Below are 24,096 nucleotides of genomic sequence, written 5' to 3' on the forward strand. Positions count from 1 at the left end.
TTGCTGTAAATCTGCTGTTTGTGAACACAGAAGGAAAATTAGCGGTATGAGCAAGTTCAAGTTAAGAATGTGCTGATGTGAGATGTCTACTCCGGGCCAATGAGAACATTTGGATGCCAATAACTCTTTTACTCCAACTGAAGAATTAAGAACTTACATGTGAAAGAGTTAAATAAACTATGGCTAAACAAAATCAGTTTTCCCTCACATCCAAAAGCACACTCATTCTCTGCCAAATCCTGTGTAGCACTGTTGCGGGGTGATAGGTGCTAATCATGCACTCACTTTTCCGAAAGCGTCCATAAAAGGTTTTCTGCTCTTGATTACCAAACCAAAATCCAGTTACAACCTGGAAATAAGATTTCTGGACAAATGAATTATGAATATGAATTTCATTATACCAGCCATTTACATTTGAATAATATTACTGACTTTAATGTATTCCTGCAGCCTTGGTGAACTTTAATTTAATTTTTTAAATAATTAATTAACATTGCCCAAACTTTTTGAATCAAGTCTATTTGAATGAGACTTTCAAATATGCAGTAAGTATATTTTTTATTAGAGTAATTAACGCCATGCTATTAATGCCCAGAGAAAGCAGGTTGAGAATGCGTTGATGTAAGATGTTTACTCCGGGCCAATGAAAACATTCGGATGCCATTCATTTACTTCACTGTTTTCACTGTTTTAATAGCATTTGAATCTTTTGTCCAGACACATTTGGCTATTGCTTGTTAACTAGACAGCACTCCTACAGTATGTTCCTTCTTAGTGTCAACTGTGGAAAAAAGGATAGATAAAATATGAAAAAGTTCCAAAGAGGGTCTCACAAGCTGCAGGACACACTCCAACGCATTTCTTAACATGCAAAAGTGTTCCATCCACATCTCTTCTTTGGAGTTGTTCTCAACACTTTTTCATGGATTCACAGAATTGCCGTGTCATGCAGACCTATGCATGTCGTACAGACGTATATGTGTAATCATAACTTTTTAAAGAGCCCCTATTATGGGTTTTTGAAAATGCCCTTCCATGCAGTGTGTAACACAGCTCTAAGTGAATGGAAACATCCAGCTGAGGTTTAAATCTAAAAGTGCACCATGTTTACAATTATTGCTTCATTAATAAAATAGTCAACTCAGAGTCAAATAAATGAATCGTGTTGGGTTTAGATCTTTTGCCTGAATACGTCAACGTCGATACGGTACATCATCAATTGTAGTACTGGATCCAGTAAAACGTGAACGCGCCTTTTCCTTCAGACACTAGCGGAGCACATGGATCACGGGACTGATCATGACACGAAGATGATGATCACTGACAGATGGAGATTTGGCTGTGGGGAATAAAGATTTAAGTTTATTTTCACAATACCACATTATAGCCAACCCAGTGTTGTGTTTGTTCCACTAATTTTTCAGATTTTTGATACAATAACCTATGCTGCAGCGCAGGATTCGTCGGCCGTTTGCTATTGAAGGAGCAGCAGAGTCTATTATGTATGGGACTTTGTCAGACTTTGACAGGGACATTGTCAGTAACAGTTCATATGGACCAGTTTCTTCTTCCTCCGGACCATAACATGGAAGCGTAATTAAAATTGTTGCCTCGTTTTGTGTAGTTTGCAAAATATGTCTTTAATTGTGTGTTGTAACTTGAAATCACTCTGTGCGACTTATAATCACATATCTACTATAGATCAGTGCTTGTAAAGCATCTCTTAGGTTAAACCTTTATGGGCTATTTCACATATTGCGTCCACCCGACCCGTGCTTCTTCCTTTACCGATTTAAATGCGTTTCTGAACTCTGCTGTTTGTCTTTGCTATGGCCACCATCAATTGTTCCTACACACACATGTGGTGCGGTCAATTTTTTAAAATAGTCCAACTCTTGCCACTGTATGGACTTATTCTGAATGTGTGTCGTTGTTATTACTTGGGTTTAGTTTTAAGAGTAGAGTATATGCTGGTGTTTAACTACATTGCTTTAATGCACTCCTGCATTGGGCTCTCACATACTCTGCCACTTCATAGCTGTGGTGGGCGTTTCTCTCTGTCTCGCGCTGAACCCAGTTGACCAATCACAACAGACTGGGTCATCGGACCAATCACAGCAGATTAGCCTCATGCAAAAGAGGGATTTGGGACCAAATGAATCGCTGAACGAATCATATAGGAGTCGTTGGGATAATTAGGTAAAAATAAATGCATATTATAAGACAATAAAAGACCTTGCAGGCACATCAGCCTGCTGTTGGAGACACCCAAAACCAAAATATGGCCTTTTATAAGGCAAAATAGGGGCTCTTTAAGCTGCCTTCGGAGTGCAAAGACAACAATTTTCTCCTATAGTTCTCCTACAGGACAAAAACAACTGCATAAATTGGAAAGTCTGAAACAAAAATGTAACCACCAACAAACAAACAGACCCCCTTGATTTTTACAAGTACACAAGCACAGGCCTTCAGAGGTCATATCTTATAAATAATGTCAAAGAATGTATCTTTTCTGAAAAAATATTGAAAGCAATTGCATGTGCACAACAGCCCAATTTTAAATTCACCGGTAAAAGAGTTCTGGTGATTTTACTGCAATTTACTGGTATTACTGTGAAGTTAGAATCTAATGGGAACTAATGTCAATCAATACATTAAAAAAGACCACAGATATAATATCACAGATATAATATCCTGCAAACCATCTCTTAAGCATGTCCCTCAGAAGAAAGGATAACGAGAGTATTTTGGGGTGAGTAATCCTTTTCCTTCATAAGCTTCCCATCTCCCATGCACACACAATGGTGGTACACTTACCTTAGAACTCACAGCAGAACATAATATACCAATAATGTAATGAACAGGGACAGAGGTGTCAAATCATTTATTTGAACTACTCCCTACGTGCAAGAAATGAGATTTCAATCTTCACTCACCCATCTTCATCTGTTTCTCTCCATCGGCCTCCTCTGTAATTCTGGCCGTAACACAATGCTGTGTTATTATGTGTTGACAGGCTGTGCTGTTTAAAGTGGCTGGTCATATATAATTCATGAGTGAAACAGCCTCTCCTTCCTTCATTTCTCAAACATCAGCACTTTCCACCATTCTAATGTCCCTCTGTGTGACGGCAAAATAAAGGACCCGGCCTGACGTGCATGGGCTGCCCACGGCGGGCCTGACTATAACTCATTGTGCTGACTACAACTCCCCTGCTGCGTTCTCCAGCTCGCCTTTTCAATTGTGAGCCCTGCCGATGAAATCTATTTATAACCCGACTGATGTATTGAGAGGCACGGATCCTCATTGTGTGACAATGGATCATGGATCTGAGTGGACTCACTTGAAGGCATATCGCAAGAGGAAGCTGATTTTGCCACAGTTGTTGCCTTGTTTGCCGTCCCCCTGGTCTCCTTGGCGCAGGCGGTAAAGTTCTGGCTTGATCTGCCCAATGCTGGTCAGCTGCTCGCTCTTCTCCTCACCATGGAAATCAGGGCTGGAGAGCTGGTGAGTCATGGGCTTTGGCCTGGAGAGAGACCAGAGGGTGAAAACACTCACACACACATAAACTGACAAACACCAAACACAATGGCTGGTAAAAGAAATCTCACAGATAACATCTGATTTTGCTCAGAGAATGTTTTGTATTGCCAATGAGTGATTAGCCTGTAACAAAATGTAAAAAAAAACAAGACTTTCCCAAACTTCATAGTGGTACCCATGTGGTATGTGAAGTATGCAAGCCTCTCTTGACATGATGCTGGTGAATTATAGATCTTCTGCAAGCATATTCACAATGCTAAATGAATAATAAACATTCAATTCAGTTTCATTTTATATAAATTTATACAACAGTTCTGTCTGGTTCTTGAATCTGATTGGCTGATAGTCATGAGATATTCTGCAAATAACAGCACTCATCCAGCCTCTTTACCCTTCACCTTTGTGTATTACTTCGCCCACATACAGCAACAAGCAGAGGACACTTTACAGTTTGACAAATATTGCAACTGTTGGACAGCATAATGTATTTTAAAGGTTTTTTTAGTTGAGAATGTCGTTGTTTAGATTGCAACTATGCAGTTTATTTATAAGGATAGTGCCTATTTTAAATATTTATAATTTCTGAGAGAAAGCACGTCGGGGGCCATTAGCCTGTCATTGAGCAGAGCAAAGACGGTTGAAATTGTCCATTCACAAGATGGCGATGGAGACGGCATAATAAGCCCAAAGAGGATTAAAACAGCATAAATTTTAACTAAAGCTGATCAAATCATTATTAAACAGGTAAGTGACATTCTAAGTCGATTTATACCATAGTAATTGTAGTGTATTGAGTGTGAGATGGGACTCGCATATCAGGAATGTATGTATTTTGTGTTGGCCACCCAGAGTTACTTTTTGGCTGGCCATCTGTTTGTTTCTAAATTCTCTCCTGTTTATGGTACTGTAGACTAGTTCAGTAAAAAGAAAGAAAGAAGAATGTTTAGCATTGTCCTTATCGTAAATACAACAGTAATCTGGTAGTGATTGCGCTGCTTTGGCTTTTTCAGGGTTAATTATTGTGATACCCTAATTGCAACAGAGAAATAGCTCTAAAATGACATTAGTGAAGTAGCTATGGTTTCTGCTATTCTGATGTCAGCTGCAGATGTGAATGAATGGTGGAAGAAAGTAGTTCCTCATACAAAAGGGTTTTTAGATACTCATGTTTGATTTTCTTTTTTATATACACGATAAAGCAACGCACTAAGGCAACGCACGCCTCCCACCAGTGCTGATATACAGCCATATCGCACTGCTACGAGTGTAATATCGCTCATTTATACAAATGTTTAGGTACACTTTATTCAAAATGTATATATTACACTATTGGCGGAACATTAAGGTATATATTGCTTTTTATCTAGATGCATTGAATTGATCAAAAGTGAAAGTAAAGACATTTGTTAAAAAAATATTTCTATTTCATGGAAATGCTGTTCTCTTGTGCAAAGAAACTTGAAAAATAGTATGATTGTTTCTACAAATATCTACAAACTACAAATATCTACATTCTACAAACACTGCTGTTTTCTACTGAAATAAACCTTATAAATGAGCCAACAGAAAATAAGAATCTTGGTGTGATTCTGAAGTCAGATCTGAATTTCAGTAGTCATGATAAATCAGTAAGTAAATCAGCATACTATCGTCTCAAAAACATTACAAGAAATAGATGTTTTGTTTCCAGTGAGAACTTAGAGAAACTTGTTCATGCTTTTATCAGCAGCAGGGTGGATTACTCTAATGGACTCCTCACTGGCCTTCCCAAAAGAAAGTCAGACAGTAACAGCTGAGAAAGTAACAGCTGACACATCTGTTTAGCTGTGCCTTTACTGAATGAGCAATGTGCTACATCCCACAGATCGCACTATTATGTCTTTCTTTTCTTTTTCATTCTTTTATAACATGTTTTATTCTGTATTTAGCACATTTTAATGTTTTTAATTTGTTTATATATATATATATATATATATATATATATATATATATATATATATATATATATATATAATATATATATATTTTTTTTTTTTTTTTTTTTTTTTTTTCTTTTTATTCTTGTTTATAAAAAGCACTTTAAATTACCATTGTGTATGAAAGGTGCTATATAAATAAACTTGCCTTGCCTTTTCAACACAGGAATACATTAAACTTTAAAAAAATATTTATAATACACTAAAATCCTAAATATATATGACATAAGGTGCATCCCAAATCACATACTTATGTACTATTTTACACCATTTTGTAAAATAAATAGTGCATTCACACTGAAAACTCTAAAAATAATAAGTGCACTTTAATTATCCGCATGATGCACTTATTCTACCGTTAAAATTAAGTGTGGAATGACGGACACTTCATGTACTCAACAACCTCAGCTTTGCTCAGGTAGCGGAAGGGGCGGAGCTATCAGGCACAGATGTTGGATTACTATATCTATTTTGGATTGTGAAAGCAAAATTCTCCTACAATAGTGATTATACCGCCTCCCGTAGGTGAATGCGCTTATACTTATGGCAGTTATTATTTGGTACTTTGGTCATTTATTTCACTAATTTTGCAACCATCAAACATCATCAGGTTTGAATTTCCGCTTAGTAAAAAAACATTTCTGTTCCATTTGGGATGACACTACATACATATACTATGCTGTTGAGTGTGTAAGTGCATAAGTACACACAGCTATAGGTCTCAAACAACAGCTCTGCACAGTTTTGCTCCAGCCCTAATCAGACACACCTGATCCAACTAATCAAGGTGTTCAAGACTACTCTGGAACACCTTGATCAGTTGGATCAGCTTTGTTAGATAAGGGTTGAAGCAAAACTGTGCAGAGCTGCGGCCCTCCAGGAATTGACTTTAAGACCTATGGGATATGTTTTTGTATTTTGTAGAACATTTTAGATCTTATATTTATAACACACTTTAACTTCATCCTGCACATTCAGCTAGTTTCAAGCCACAAACTCACTCCATCATCCAGCAACACACACACATACATACACAAGCACAGACAGGAACAAGAAGAGAAGGTCACTGACCTGGTGGTGACCTGCTGCTGGGAGTGGGCATTGGGCAGGTCTTTCGCAGCTGAGCCTCCTTCTGTTGCTGGGGGCAACTCGGGCGATGTCTGGCTTAACTTAAGGGTTGCTGAAAGCAAGAGCCATAGAAAAGATGAAAGGAGTGTAGTTAAGAGAATGGAGCATAATTAACAATGATCACTGTCTCGTAGGTCTCGCAAAGAGTAAAAGTAGTGCTTCTGAATTTAATGCAAAGCAGAGATCTGCTCACCAGCATTGTTGGGATAAGAGTCCATGTCCAGGTAGGAGTGCTCCTGCATCTCCTGCGGACCCCCAACCACACCCCCTACCACCAGCCCCCCTCCACCCTCGACCCCCATCACGTCGGAGAAATGGGGGTGATGCTGACCCTGCTGGGACAGCGTGGGATACAACGAGGAAGAAGAGTGAGTATCTTTCCTCTGTAAAAGGGGAGGAAGGAGTGAGGCACCCCCTCCGCCTCCGACCCCACCCAAACTCGCACCACCAGGCAGAAGACCCGACGTCAAGCTCAGACCCCCGCCTTCCTTATCTCTCCAAGGCAACCAGCATAGCTTCCAGGAGACGAAGAGAGAGACAGAGAGCAGCACGATGCCACAGAAAGTTACGATGACGGAGAGCAGACTCACAGAGATCTCTGAAACACAAAAGAAAAAGGCAGAGAGTTTGTTTTATTACAAGCATGATTTAAGAGTCATAATTTGACAGATTATACCCAGCAGGCACACAACATTATAAAACTTTAATATTAGATTAGATTTAAGTCATGACGTCAGCTGACCAAGGACAACGTTATTTTGACGGCCAATAATGACGTCAAATTACGCTGATAGTTAGTTGATTTTAGGTTGTGTCGGAAAGTGACCAAAATCCAACGTCTGATAGATGTCATAGTTGTAATGTCCACGCAATGTCAAGGTGTAATATGTTGATATTTGGTTGATTTTAGGTTGGACGTTGGACTTGTTGGCCTGATGTGTGGTTCTGACATCAACCCGATTTTCATTTCCAAACAAAACCATGACGTTGGGGTATATTGAGGTATAACGTCAATTATATTACTAGCATTATCATTATATTACTAGCATTCATGTTGTTATTGTTACAACTTAAAAGTTCACAGCTGACCTTGCTAGCTAGCTAACCCATTGCAATATTGCACATTTCCACTATTGCACAATGTTGCCATTTGGCAACACAGATTTGATCGATTTACAAAAAAAATTATTTGATAACAAAAAATTGAGTTTTGAATTTGTCATCAAAACTTACTGGAGGTGATTTTTCAGATTTTTTTTTATGAATCTGACATAATTTGATCCTATTTATTGACGTTTACATTTGCATTCAGCAACTACTCACAAAAAACACCAGTCTGTCAGAAATCGCGTTACAGAAAAATACAGCATGTCATGTGACTTAACCATAGCACATCATTGGTTGGTCTTAAAGAAACAGTGGCAGGGAAATGAACATAAGTATCATGTTGCCATATGGTAACACCGTGCAGTAGAGGATTAATTAAATACTATTGTTTTCTTCTGTGTTGCTATTTTACAGCTTTAAAAAAGTTTTTTTTTTTTTACAAATGTTTGTGTTACAGTTTTCTGTTTATTTGTGTTAATGTATAAATGCTTCTTTTTTGTCTCACGCCATGGTTTAACTTAACTGTCAAAAGATACTTTGAGACGTTCACATGATTTCCGTCTTTCGGATTAGATGTTAAACCGAGGTCCTAACTCTCTGTGGGCATTAAAAATCCGATGGCACTTCTAGTAAAGAATAGGGTGTGTCCTGGCCAAATTCCCTCTCGTCCCTTACCCATCATGGCCTCCCAATTATCCCCATCCACTGAATTGGCTTTATCACTGTCTCTCCACTCCACCAATAGCTGGTGTGTGTTGTGCGCACTGGCGCCGTTTTCCTGTGGCTGCTGTCCAAGTGGATGCTGCACACTGGTGGTAGTGTAGAGAGACCCCTCCCCCCGCCTCCCCATGATTGTGAAGCGCTTTGGGTTGGGTGTATGGCCATACACGATAAATGCGCTATATAAATACACACATTACATTACATATTGTGAGGATGTGAGGCAATATAGTTATATTGATAATTTGGCTGGCTGCAAGATAAGAACTTCATTGCTGCCAACTAAGACAAATCTAATTGAAGCAACAGAATAGATTTTAATAACCATACACAGACAAGACAGAAAGTTGTTGATGTAACAAGGAAGAATCTTGTTAAGTTGAAGTGCTTTACTGACATTGAGAATTTCATTCATTCATTATTTTCCTTTCGGCTTAGTCTCTTTATTAATCTGGGGTCACCACAGCGGAATGAACCGCCTACTCATCCAGCATTTGTTTTATGCAGCAGATGCCCTTCCAGCTGCAACCCATCACTGGGAAACACATACACACTTATTCACACACACACACTACGGACAATTTAGCCTACCCAATTAACCTGTACCACATGTCTGTACCACGGAAACCGGAGCACCTGGAGGAAACCCATGTGAACGCAGGGAGAACATGCAAACTCCACACAGAAACGCCAACTGACCCAGCCGAGGCTCGAACCAGTGACCTTCTTGCTGTGAGGCGACAGCACTACCTACTGCGCCACTGCGTTGCCCCGGCATTGAGAATATATGAATAAATTTACACAGACCAATTAAAACCTTGTTAAAATTACAATCTTATATTGTGTTCATATAACACATTCAAAGCAGTTCAAGTTTACTTGATTTGTTTAGATGCACAATGGATGCTACGATTACATCATGTTGATTCAACAAATTATTTATTTAAGCGCTGTGTTAAAATCACATTATTTAAAAATAAATAAATAAAAGAAAGCTGTCATATTTAAAGTTGTGACAAATAGTTGTTGTCACCATGACCGCCCAGTTTTCAAAAATACTGTATGTCTAGTTTACTGCATTGACTCTTTAAAATATGTCCAAGAGTAACACACGCTGGTCTGACATTGCAGAAAGATTACATGACAACATTACATTTTCATGATACTAAACATGATGCTGTACAAAACAAACTGTCATTGGTTGCTTTATATGTCAGTCAAGGTCACATTGGCTAGTGAAAGCTGCAATGGAGTTCACTGTTTACCTTCTCTTCTCATTCAGTCTGAACAGCATCACGGGATGTGCTGATGATGTGTGAATGTCTATGAGAGTAAAGCGCATGAAGGTGTGCAACTACAAATGCTGACAAACAAGTAAGACATTCCATTACTGTATTTAGGCCAAATGAAATGATTGGACAAACATTTTATGTCTGCCCCTTCCACAGAACCATAGAAGATGAATTATTGATTGCTGTTAGGTTGTGAAAACACTTTCAACCAATATAACAAAAAAAAATTCTAGAAAAAATTGCCTATGCTAGCTTTAATAAAATGAAACCTTTACAAACATTATAAACATGTATTTTAGTTTCCCTCACTCTACAAAAAAAATCACTTGCGTTTAACAGTAAGTATAAAACCTATGGAAATGTAAGTGACATTGACTATAAACAATGTATATTATAACCATCAAGCCTCAAAGAATTTATTTAAAGCTAAGTGTGGGAAATGAGCTTTACAAATACTCTCATTCAACACATTACGCGTGCTTGGCTTGCATGATGTTAATGGCATTATATAACTTGCAGCACATTTCAGATGAAAAAAAAAGCTAACAGTGTGGGACATATTCCTGAAAAAATAAAATGATATTCAACATTGCTGCCCTTGGAGGATGAGGGAGCTTTCATTTAGATTTCATCTAAAATATCTTTATATTCTGAAGACAAATGAAGGTCTCAGGGGATTAAAAGGACAAAATGGTGATTAATTAATAACATAATTTACATCTTTGGGTGGACTAACGCTTTAAGTGTAAGAAGTCTTAAGCATGCACAGTATAGTAGGTGTTCTAGGTTCATTTCGAGTTGTGGTCCAGTGATCGATTCAGTTAGTGAGTGAGTCATTAAACTAATTCAAACTGACAGCTCACTTCTTTTTGACCAGTTCATTATGAACAGCAGGTTCTGTGACTACAACCTACCTCTTGTCAAATCCTACTGGGGCCACAAAACAATGACAGAATGTTTTAGGTAGACTATTGTGCGTTTCAGTAGAAAAAAAATGCAGTAATTGTCCATGTACAAAGGCTGCACCATATTGGAAAAATTACACGTTGCGATAATTTTTTATTCTGTGACATATGCAGTTGAAGTCAGAATTATTAGCCATTCTGAATTATTAACCCCCATTTCTCCCCAATTTCTGTTTAATGAAGAGATTTTTTCAGCACATTTCTAAACATAATAGTTTTAATAACTCATTTCTAATAACTGATATATTTTATCTTTGCCATGATGACAGTAAATAATATTTGACTAGATATTTTTCAAGACACTTCTCTACAGCTTAAAGTGACATTTAAAGGCTTAACTAGGTTAATTAGGTTAACTAGGCAGGTTAGGGTAATTAGGCAAGTTATTGTATAGCGATGGTTTGTTCTGTAGACTATCAGAAAAAAATAGCTTAAAGGGGACCTAATAATTTTGACCTTAAAAAGGATTTTAAAAAATTTAAAAAGTGCTTTACTTCGAGCCAAAATAAAACAAATAAGCCTTTCTCCAGAAGAAAAAATATTATCAGACATACTGTGAAAATTTCCTTGCTCTGTGTAACATAATTTGGGAAATATTTAAAAAAGAAAAAAAATTCAAAGGGGGGCTAATAATCCTGAGTTCAACTGTATATGTTTATATATTGTTATATGATGTAATGTGATATAAATACCATTTCACTAGATGAGTTGAAAAAGAGTTTGTAAAGATAATATACTGTTTGTATACAGTAATTGAATAATCAAATGTAAAATAATACTGCATAGTCTTCGACTTATAAACAATTCATTAAATATTGAATACATCCTATTACCTAAATACATAATACATTACAATTACAATATTCACCTTTAATACCTCCCTTGCACAATATCCTGCACAACATTGTTCAGTTTTATGTAAAATGTACTTGCATAGCCTGTCTTAAGTGTGTAGTTAAGCATCTTATAATATATGTTATATATTATAATATATGATATATATGTTTTTTAAATAGCTCTTATGTCCAGTGTTGTGTTTGTATTTATGATTAATTTATGTAGCACTGTGGTCCTGCGAGACATGACATTTTGTTCCTCTGTATGTCCACACGTGTAGCGGAATGACTATAAACTTGACTTGATTAAAATGAATCATTATTATTTTTTCAAGTTATAAACGGTACATTTTCTTATGCCCAATGCTTTTAAAACCCCTCACACAGTCACAGGCCTTAAAAAACACTTTTTTCGACCATGTTGAAATGTATTTTTTGTTAATGGTATTTTATGTATAATATTTTGTTCGAAAATAAATAAATCAAATCAAATATGTTGTTCAGCCCTACCATATTTTGTACATGTACATTAAAAAAATGTGTTGTTACCCAAATATGTAGAAACATTACCACAAAGTATGTAAAATTTTGGTAACACTTTACAATGCGGTTTTATTAGTTAATGTTAGTTAATGCCTTTACTAACATGAACAAACAATGAACAATACATTTACTACAGTATTTGTTCATGTTAGTTAACATTAGCTAAAGGTGCTAATGTATTATATAAAATATAATTGGCTAAACTGGCATTGGGCAAGTTAAAAGAACCAAAACAAAGACAGCGTTCTGGCACGTAAGAATATCTGACCTTAAACATTGTTTTTCAGATAAACAAGAATGTTCACTTTGCACTTTTCTTAAATATCTGTAAACATTTTGTGGTATTTTTATGCTTTAGAAGAGTCGAAAACTTACATACAGCACCTTTAATGAAAATGAAGTTGTTCACTGTTAGTTCATGTTAACTCACAGTGCATCAACTAATGTTAACAAGCAGGGATTTTAATTTTATTAATGCATTAGTAAATGTTGAACTATAATTAATAAATGCTGTACACGTATTGTTCATAATTAGTTCATGATTGTAAATATATTAACTAATGAAACCTTGTAGCCAAAATTTTAATCCAACAATTGGAATTGTCCATATTTTACAAAATAATAATAATAATAATTGGTTGATTTTGAAGTGTACATACCCTAGAAGTGTACAAATTGAAGCCATAATAAGCTACTCCAGATTTGACATCTTGCAACATCAATATCGATATGTCATCACACGTTTCCACATCACACAATTTCCAATATGCCAAAACTTTAAATAACCTTTGGTAAAAAATGATTTAAATGACCAAATTAATGATATAATCTTTCACAGGTAAGAATAAATTAGTTTATGTAATATTATAAGACATATTAACTCAATATACAGGATCCTAAACTATGGCGCATTTTTAATGTTGTGTTAGCTAATACCTTCTTGTTTCACTGTGTTCCAAGCTGCTGAAGTCTATTGCACATATAAATATTCAAAACTATGGTTGAACACAAAGTAAACTTGCTCTCAAGCCTTCACGAACTGGCATTGACCATTGGTAGCAGATGGCTTATGTACATCCGCCCATAGAAACAGCCACTAATGAGGCATCTACTGTATACGTCTGTGGCTTCAGCCTTTTTTATTGCCGACTTTTCATGCCTATTTATTATCTGCGCATAATTGTGCCGCCTTTCTTTCTCATCGCATTCAATCCACTATGATTACTCAAATGTCAACATTATTTGTATTTGCATAGAGCTGTAGATTCAGGAACGAGATGAATGCAGACATTCAAGAACTGTTAATGGAAATGAACATTATGGAAATCATACAGTATATGTGTGTTGTTTTTTTATTTTAATAAAATGAAACTCACTTTTCAGTTCCCTATCCTAGGTAACAAGCTTGATTGCATAACCTAGGAGGATGAACACAGAGATATTTGAACAGAAAAAATGTGCAAATGAGATAGCGTTGGCAGACAGATGCTGCGCTTCGGGAATGACTGGAAGAAACCGAAGGAAGTGCAGATAGAGAGAAAGAGAGAGAGGATCAGAAGGAGAAAAAGCAAAGGAGATGGCGCATTGTGCCTGTAAATTACCAGCAGCTCTCCCAACATTCACGAGCCCCTATCTGAATACAAAGCCAAGAAAACGATGGATTTATTTCCAAGCAGAAAAAGTGTCAATGCCAATGACAATTTCCACAAAGATGTCCTCTAAACTGTGATTAAGCCTTATGACTCTGTCTCTCGCCGGGTATGAGCTTTCAATCACGCAGCCTTTAATAACGATTTCTAAGGGTGTGCATGAGTGAGTCACTTGGAAAAAAAAAAACAAATGCGACTTTGGCAACTGGTTTTCAGCACCAGAGTGAGGAGAACAACTCATCTCCAACAAGCACTGACAAACAAGTGGCTGCCAATCAATAGAAACAAAGGGTCTGTCTGTCAGCCTGACTCTCCAGAGCTCTATTCACATCTCACACCCACACCAGATCCTCAGCATCCCCTGTTTTCACATCACTTCCTCAAACACGACACCCACCAGCTCCAAAAGCCCCCGGGGTCGCTCTACCTCCAGCTACTTTGTGATTTCTATTATGCAAGGAGGTTATATCGTAGGACTATCCGCTCTTACGTCATGCTATGTCTTTCCGCTTTTGTTTCACCTTTTGTTTCATCTCCATTCCTCGCTGTGCATACTCGCAGGTGTCCCAACAATGAGCCTGGCTTGGGCAAAAATCAGCATCGACTCCCTTTCGACTTATAATCTGGAATTTTAATTGAATTGGCCGCATCTCAGAGGATGCTGGAATGAAATGTAAACTGGAATGACAGGAAGAAAGGGGATTCACTGGACTGCAAACAGCCACAAAACAGAGGGATTTCAGTAATCCAACATAAAGAAAAAGAAAAGTCTGGATCATCTTGTTTGGCTCTCTTTTGAATGCCTTTTGGTGAATATGAATATTATGAGGAACTGTGTGCTTCCACTATGGTTCATAAAATAAGAGCCGCATATATAACATATTCATTTATTAATACATCACATCTAAAATGTTAACATTGTTCTAAAGTACATGATGTTCGTTGTGATATTGTAATGTTAATTACAATATACATTTAATAATCTTTCTTTCTCTCTATTCTAATAAAATTGTGAGCTTTATACATTCACTAATTCTCTCTCACACACAAATACACACACATGATGAGTATATTTAACAAATGTTCTAATTTTGATGTTGTTTAGTGTTCTAAATTAAAACTAAAATAAACTGTTTATATAATGTAAACACGATGAAAAAGAAATAAAGGGTAACATTGTAGTTTAAGTAACAATTGACTATTAACTACTAAATTATGACCTGCCTATTATTATTACATTTATTAGAACTTCTATGTTACGCTGCTTTGACACAATCTACTCTGTAAAAGTGCTATATACATGAATTGAATTGAATTGAACTGTTTATTAGAACTTATAAAGTGTATGACATTATTCTATACCTCTAATGCTACCCAATACCTAAACCCAACTATTACCTTAAAATTAATAAAAAGCTTATAAGTAGTTTATCAAGATAAAATGTCTTAGCTAATGGTTGGTTAATGGTTAGATGTACATTTGATAAACGCATTATAACTTATATAAATATTAGTAAATATTCTCTTTATTCTCCATTTCCACCTGGGGATACTCTTCCCGAGGCCCTCAGACTATGCAGAGTCACTGATTCGATCCAAGACCATCGACGAGATGATCCCAAGGTTTCCATATCCTGGACCAGGCTGTATCCTGAGCAGCTACTGTGGTGGTCATGGAGGAATGGAGAACATGAGACTGATTCCTGTGACGCTCCAGGGACAGACGAGTCTTCGCTGAGGCCAGCTTCCAGCCTCCGCCGCTAAGACTGCAGCTCTGCACAAGTCGTTTGGCCAGCGGAGAAATTAAAATGGTCGTGCCCAACTGAGTCCGGTGAAGAAGTTTTTTTTCTTCACTTCGCCAATTAATGAAGTTTTTAATCTCTCTCCGCTGTCGCCACTGGCTTGCATGGTTTGGGATCTATAGAGCTGCGCATCGTTGGATTTGCTCTTCAGTGTTTGGACTCTCAGTAGTGATTTTTAAACCACACTGAACTGAGCTAAACTGAACTGAACTTAAACACTGAAAACTGAACTACACTGTTTCAATTTACTATGACCTTTTATTTGAAGCTGCTTTGACACAATCTACATTGTATAAGCACTATACAAATATGAATTGAATTGAACAAAGGTGAATTGAATTGAATAGTAGTAGATGTTCATTCAAATCATTCTTAAATACAAAAATGCACCAGTATTTAATTAATCGATTGATAATCAACTAATAAAACAAATAGTAATTAACTGCATTAACATTTTATGTTGTTTGATAATTGAGTGTTTGTTTCTGTTAAAGGTCCTGTGAAGTGCTTTGAAATTAGCATTTTTATTCATTGTTTGACGTAATCTCAACTGAAACATGAAGAGTTTGACAGATTAGCCCCTTCCCTTTTAAAACAGCCAATAGTGTTTTGTTTTCTCACAGCACTGCCAGTGAAAGCGACTGAGATCAAGCACATCAAATGAAAAGCAAATAGGAAGCGTCTTGAAGGGGGAGGGGCATGTCAGATACTAGAGAGCATTTGATTGGTAAAGATTTGATAAGATGACGTGAAAAAAAATTTATCCAAAATCCAAAATTGATCCATTTAGGGTAAAATGACAAACTGCAAGCTTTATATGTTTATATCAGGTTTATATCAGTTATATCTTCAACACACTAGCTTATAGATAACCTTAAGACCAACATACTAATGATAACATCTAAAAAATTTTATTTTATTTTCACGGGACCTTTAATAGTGTGAGCTGCACATTAAAATAACATGTGACTGAAAAACTTATCAAAATACAACAAAATTGCTAAAAGAAATTAAAATTAAAAACAACAATAATGTCTCAATAATTCAAAATAAACTATATGTTTTACTGAATGTTTTACCTCCATAAAATGTACCATTGGGTTTTATCCTGACTGTTAATTATGACTTTGGTTGTGTCTGAATCCTTGGGCAGCTGATGTGTTGCCATGCTGCCTTATCAGAGAGTGACTCTTAAGCAGGGGTGCCCAAACTTTTTCTTATAAATGGCCAAAAACCAAACTTGATTGAGGGCTGTGGGCCGAAGTTGAATATGCCAAACCGTATTACATTATATTAGCCATGTGTGATTTCCTAATTTATTTGCTAATATTCAAAAATAACTAGAAAACATTGCTTTAAAATATATTAACTAATAATGCAGTATCATTTTTAACATTTTCTAATGAATGTATTATAATAAAAACATAATCCCATTTATAACACAATGGAGATCAATGCTGAATACACTAGTCGAGCTGCTCCTGCCTTTGCCTTGATTTGCTCGCCGATGTCTTGTACATTGTCCTCTATCTGCCATGTGGCACTATTGACATTTTAAAAGTCTTTTCATTTACAACATTTAATGTTAGTTGCCTTTTTTGTAGCTCTTCAATTAAACAAAGAACAAAAGGTTATGTTAAGTTGGAAATGACGATCTCTGAAAAAGGCATTCGCCCAAACCAACTCCCTTTCCATCTCACTCTCTTTTCAGATAGGATGGCGGGCCAAACCAAAGGTTACCATGGGCCAACTTTGGCCCGCGGGCCCTACTTTGGGCAACTCTGCTCTAGAGGCAGCTTTTGTGCATGGAATCATCTCATAAAACTGATTTCAGCCAGATTTCCGAGACAGCACACTGATTTAACCATGAATAATAAAAGAGAAACAAATCTTTGGTGATAATAACTAGGGGGATATTTGCTTACTGCAATTCTAACTTCCCCTAGAAATGTAATTAAAGGAAAAAACGTTGGTCAAAAATGGCACTTACAAAATGACACTGAAGTGGCGCTTCCTACACTTCAAGAACTGTACTCTTCCAGAGTGAGTAAAAGGGCTCGCAAAATCACTCTGGACGCCTCACACCCAGCACACTACCTGTTCGAACTGTTACCGTCTGGTCGGCGCTTCAGAGCACCGAGCACAAAAACAGCCAGACACAGGAAAAGTTTCTTTCCTCAGGCTGTCTACCTTATGAACAGTTAAATATTCCCCTACTGTGCAATAAATATGTGCAATACTTTCTCATACGCACTTGTACACAGCACCTTATATCAATATACAATGCAATACTTTCTACATTCGCACTTGTACACAGCACCTTATAACCTGTATATTTATAACAATCTGTACATACAACTCAACATCCAGGTTTCTTCACTAACCGCATCTGTTTAATGTTCATCATTTTTTATTATTATTATTTTATTTTTTCAGATTATTTTGTGTTGTCACTTGTCACTTTATGTACACTGGAAGCTTCTGTAGCCAAAACAAATTCCTTGTGTGTGTGAAGCACACTTGGCAATAAAACCGATTCTGATTCTGATTCTGATTCTGATTCTATTTTTTTAGCTCATCTGTCAGAAACAGAACACACAGGATTGTCTGATATCGAAGACAGTGAAAGACACATCTATGCCACCTTCACATTCAATTAGAAGAACATATTTTAGGAGACAGGTAGTGAAGCAGAATTTAGATTCATATGTGCCTCCAAAGGTAGAATTTTAAAGCTTTCTGATGCAGCGTTTGCGTAAATTGTCAGCAATGCTAGTTTAGGCAGAAGCATACGGTTAAAAATAGTCGTTTTTTTGCTGTTTCACTTTGTTAGTGTACGCTTGACAGCATGAGTAGCCTTCAGCAATACTCCACACATGTACCACACTGTGAGTAAACTCCAATCTGAATTGCAATTATGAAACGTTAGCATGACTGAGCACAGACACACACACACACTCTCTCCCTCTCTTCTAATAGGTTACAGGAAGACACTGTGCTTTCCATCCTCATCTTGCATCACCTTTTTCATTTGTCTCCCTTTTCGCTCCTGTGCCCTCCTTCTCCTCTTCCCCATCCACTCTTCTCAGCCTCCCTCTCGCTGTTTCCCTTCTTCCTTTCTCAGTACTTTCTGTCTTTCTTTGGTGAATAATTCATCAGTCTCTGTATGTCATTAATCACTGCTTGTTCAAAGATATGATCAGAGAGAGAGACAGAGGGAGGAGAGAAGGGACTGATCTGTCAGCTTGAAGAACAAGACGCAGATAGAGAGAGTGAGGAAAACGTAAATAGCAGGAGAAAATGCAAGCGAATGGGACAAGGATGGAGATCAGACATGAATTGGAGGAAAAAGGACAAAGGAGAGAGTCGGGTCTGAAAAATCATAAAAAGAGAATGAAGACAAGAGAAGATGATGATGATGAAGATGAAGTTGGTAAATGTGCGGGTCAATTGAGTTCATAAAGAAGAAGAAAACATGCACATTTGATAAACACATAATAAATTACATAAATATTAGTAGTAGTTCATTACAAATGATTCAAAAAGACAGAATGCCCCAATAGGAAATTCATCGACTGATAATTCACTATTATAACAAATAATAATTGACTACATTAACATTTTATGTTGCTTGATAATTGAGTGATTGAGTTTCTGTTAAAAACATCACTCCACTATGATCAAGTTCACTGGTAACAAGTTAATTTCAATGAAATATGAACAATGGAAAAAATTATGGATTGTTAAAAGAAATGCTATTTCTAAGACTATCAGCTTTCAAGGTTGTGAACTACGAATAATTTATATTCTGGTTTAAAAAATGTATTCTCCCTGAGACTTAAAGGGCCATGAAACCCCCCTCTTTCAGATCAAGTCTATCGAAGAATTTTTTCAAAGAATGCTGCATGATGGGCGTGGAGTGCTGCGAGCAGAGGGAGGAGTGGGCGTGGCCGGCAGAGCAGAGGAAAAAGAGGGGAGCAAACAACTGTTGTCAGTTAGTTCACAAAATGAGACACAAACCATGAAGAGACTCGTGATTTTATAGTTTACAAAGTTAAAATGCAAAGAAATAAACAGTAAGCAATTTAATGTCCTGCTACATTTGATATTCGTAATTTCATACACAGTTAACCACAATTTGTTCTATCATTATAAAGATGATCATGTTTATATAAACACTATAAATGAAGAGGACTTCTCTCCTCCTCAACCTCTGGGTTTGAATGCAGACACAGTGGAGCAGTGCACCAGCGCTCTTGCCCTGTCTATTCCAACCAATAGCCTTGCCGGTATCGGGGAAATTTTAAACATAGGCGAACACAGCAGCACGGGTATAGGTGATGTGTCTGAATGGTAACAAACTCAACTGGTAAAAGACAAAGTCTGCCATTCTCCAATTCTCGTACAGCTCTCCTGACAAAAATGCTTGCTGCAAACCAGCAGCTTTGCTGTATCGGCCCTGACAGCATCGTGGGGAAAAACATGCAACAAACCCCGTGGATCATAGAAACAAACACATCCGACCCTTGCAGTGCACGGACGGGCTCTCACCCAGTGATTGGGTCTTATAGCTTGGCAGGCCTGCCTTGCCTTCAGAAAGCATGTGCTCTCATGAATAATTAAGAAACAGGGTCTTCTCATAGGATAAGAAAACTCTGCTATGAATAATAATGAGAAACCGACGTGTCATCACTCCACTAGCAGATTCCTGCTACTTCACCGATTTTGATACCGCCCCAAAAATTATTTTAAACCCGGAAGATGAAATTAGCTGACAAAAGCTCAAAATTATGACCACAATTAAAGTGACAGGTACTAACAGTGTCTTAATTGATGCTTAACACAAACAAATCTGTTGAGAAAAATGTAAAAAGTACTCCAGGGTTCACCGATTTTGATACCGCCCCAAAAATTATTTTAAACCCGGAAGATGAAATTAGCTGACAAAAGCTCAAAATTATGACCACAATTAAAGTGACAGGTACTAACAGTGTCTTAATTGATGCTTAACACAAACAAATCTGTTGAGAAAAATGTAAAAAGTACTCCAGGGTGTCTTGAACTTTTAAAATGATTTTACAAAACATAAAACATTTGTTACTGGGCACTCCAGAAGATTATTTAGACCTACAATTTATGTTTCTGCATATAAATGTTTTTATAAATGCTTAATGTGACACAAATTTGTCAGTAAACTGGTAAGAAACAGATTTGTGCACAAAATAAATTTAAAAATATTACCTTATTATTTCAGTTTTTCTCAGTTCACAACAAATCTTTTAAATAAAAAAGTATTTATAGCAGAAAAAGGAGTAAAAAATATAAGTATAAACAAACAAAGGCAACTGTTTGACTGTATTCACTGTATAAACATAATTTATTATAAATGTCAAACCTAAGCAAATATGGTTATGTGAAACTGGAACTATAGCATAATGTGTGAACTTTACTATACAAATACTGGCATGCCTCTCTCATCCAGGAGTAGTGCTGTCAAATGATTAACTGTGATTAATCACATCCAAAATAAGAGTTTGCATTTACATAATATTGGTGTGTTTATTGTTTATATTTATTATGTATCTAAACACACCCACATACATAAAATAAAAAATAACAACACCTTACTAGTACCCCGTTGGACCCCTTTTGCATTCAGAATTGCCTTAATCCTTCGTGGCATAGAGTCAGCAAGGTACTGGACATATTCCTACAAGATTTCGGTCCATATTGACATGATAGCATCACACAGTTGCTGCAGATTTGTCGGCTGCACATCCATTCAGTACCCCGTTTCACCACATCTTGGTGCTCTAGGTGCTCTATTGGACTGAGTTCTGGTGACTGTGGAGGCCATTTGAGTACAGTGAACTCATTGTCATGTTCAAGAAACCAGTCTGAGATGATTCACGCTTTATGACATGGCGCATTATCCTGCTGAAGTAGCCATCAGAAGATGGTACACTGTGGTCATAAAGGGATGGACATGGTCAGCAACAATACTCATGTAGGCTGTGACGGTGACACAATGATCAATTGGTACTAATGGGCCCAAAGTGTGCCAAGAAAATATCCCCCACACCATTACACCACCACCAGCAGCCTGAACCGTTGATACAAGGCAGGATGGATCCATGCTTTCATGTTGTTGATGACAAATTCTGACCCCATCATCCGAATGTCGCAGCAGAAATCAAGACTCATCAGACCAGGCAACATTTTTCCAATCTTCTATTCTCCAATTTTGGTGAGCCTGTGTGAATTGTAGCCTCAATTTCCTGTTCTTAGCTGACAGGAGTGGCACCAGGTGAGGTCTTCTGCTGCTGTAGCCCATCCACCTCAAGGTTTGATTGTTGTGTGTTTAAAGATGCTTCTTTGCATAACTTGGTTGTAACACGTGGTTATTTGAGTTACTGTTGCCTTTCTATCAGCTCGAACCAGTCTGGCCAGTCTCCTCTGACCTCTGGCATCAACAAGGCATTTGTGACCGTAGAACTGCCGCTCACTGGATATTTTGTGAAATACTCAGACCAGCCCGTCTGGCACCAACAACCATGCCACGTTCAAAGTCACATAAAAAAGCAGCAGATTGTCCCGATCATGTCTACATGGCTAAATGCATTAAGTTGCTGCTATGTGATTGGCTGATTAGAAATTTGCATTAACAAGCAGTTGGACAGGCGTACCTAATAAAGTGGCTGGTGAGTGTATATCATTTGAATTATATCTATACATATTTTGATAAATATAAATAAAAGTTTTTCCAAATATATACAAGCATTCAAGTATGTTTTTATATACATGACAGTGCACACACATATGTTATGCAAATACAAACTCCTATTTTGGATGCCATTAATCATGATTATTCATTTGACAGGCTTATTCGGGACCAATCAAAATGTGTGTGCACTTTGTGCATGTTAATTCTGAATTATAAGTTGCAGCACGTATTGGATGATTAAAAAAAAAAACACAACTAAATCAAACTTTTCTGAAATCCACTATTATAATAAATAATAACACATCTTATTTATAACGCGCCTTTCGTAAACTCAAAGCGCTAACACTAGATTTAAGAAAATATGGAAATTTAAGAGACTTTTTTTGGACATTGGTCCAGCACCTGAAAAATTTAATAATCACTGTAAAAACTAAATTGGAAAGTCCTAACTATATTTTTGTTGGTTTATGGTCATAAAATAAACATACTTGCAGATGTGAGCTGTCATGAGCTTGTTGACTAGCAAATATATTCCAAAAACCATTATGAACAATCTGAGCAGCTTGGACCATTAAATAACCAGTTCAGACCAGCTAGAAACCATTTCCAAACACAGCTGCCAGCTTAAAGTGGATTTTCCAGCAGGGAGCTGACAGAGAGAGAAAATGAAAATAAAAAAAGAACAAGGTTATGTCTGAAGAAAGAGGGAGATTGGGAAAGGGGGAGGGTCCAGGAAAGAGCTAACAGATTAGTGTACATGTTGAAGCAGACACATGGGCTGACTGGTCAAGATAACGCATTCACTGCACACGTCGAAGGTGAGCAAAAGAGAGAGATAGCGGCAGAGAGGGGTTAATAAAGTCTGCAAGCATTCCCCCGTGAGAAAAACAGGCAAGGAAAAAAAAGTGGACAGTGATGGAGAGAGGGAGAGGCTGGTGCGGGAGAGGCGGAACTGCAGGAATGAAAGATGTGGAGCCAAACAAACGGACACTGATGGAGAGAGAGAACTAAACGCGGGAGGGGTCTGGGATTAGAAAGGTTAATGTATCGATCTGCTAGTGAAGAAAAAAAAAGACTGTTTGGAAGCAGTATATCTGGGGAGGGAGTTTGATCTACAAACTCTGGGTTGGCTGAACCGAGAGGATCGCTGTTCTGTGCCGTTGCTAAGCTTTCATGTCATCTTGTCTCACAGACTTTTCCACACCGTCAATACCTTCTAAAAAGCTGGGTTAGGGTTGCAGCAGCCCAACGTAACTTTGTTGCATCATTTCTTCTTAAAGCAAAAGTAGCCAGTGATTGAAAGATGTCTATGCAGCAGTGTGGTGTTTGACTTCATCTGAGCATTCAAAAATGTCTTCAAGAATGTTTGTCAAAGTAGACTTGAGTTTTTGCCTCACATAATACAACAATAAATGTAAAAATGTATATACATAAGTATACACTAACCACTTAATTAGGTACACCTGTCCAACTGCTCGTTAATGCAAATTTCTAATCAGCCAATCACATGGCAGCAACTCAATGCAATTAGGCATGTAGACATGATCGAGACGATCTGCTGCAGTTCAAACCGAGCATTGGAATGGGGAAGAAAGGTGATTTAAGTGACTTTGAACGTGGCATGGTTGTTGGTGGGCTGGTCTGAGTATTTCAGAAACTGCTGATCTACTGGGATTTTCACGCACAACCATCTCTAGGGTTTACTTTGAGAATAGTCCGAAAAGGAGAAAATATCCAGTGAGTGGCAGTTCTGTGGGTGCAAATGCCTTGTTGATGCCAGAGGTCAGAGGAGAATGGCCAGACTGGTTTGA

General features: G+C 37.3%; 1 protein-coding gene across 1 annotated transcript in view; it reads right to left on the reverse strand.

The window, feature by feature from the left end:
• syt3 (synaptotagmin III) overlaps positions 1–24,096 on the reverse strand; it is a 95,231-nt gene that overhangs the window by 45,218 nt on the left and 25,917 nt on the right. Inside the window, exons 4-6 of the mRNA XM_056453600.1 lie at positions 6,841–7,245; positions 6,591–6,699; positions 3,344–3,526 (exon numbers count right to left, since the gene is read on the reverse strand). Of these exons, the coding sequence (XP_056309575.1) occupies positions 3,344–3,526; positions 6,591–6,699; positions 6,841–7,245 (697 nt within the window). The remainder of the gene's footprint in view (positions 1–3,343; positions 3,527–6,590; positions 6,700–6,840; positions 7,246–24,096) is intronic.

The sequence above is a fragment of the Danio aesculapii genome, chromosome 3, assembly GCF_903798145.1.
Source record: "Danio aesculapii chromosome 3, fDanAes4.1, whole genome shotgun sequence".
Classification (NCBI taxonomy): domain Eukaryota; kingdom Metazoa; phylum Chordata; class Actinopteri; order Cypriniformes; family Danionidae; genus Danio; species Danio aesculapii.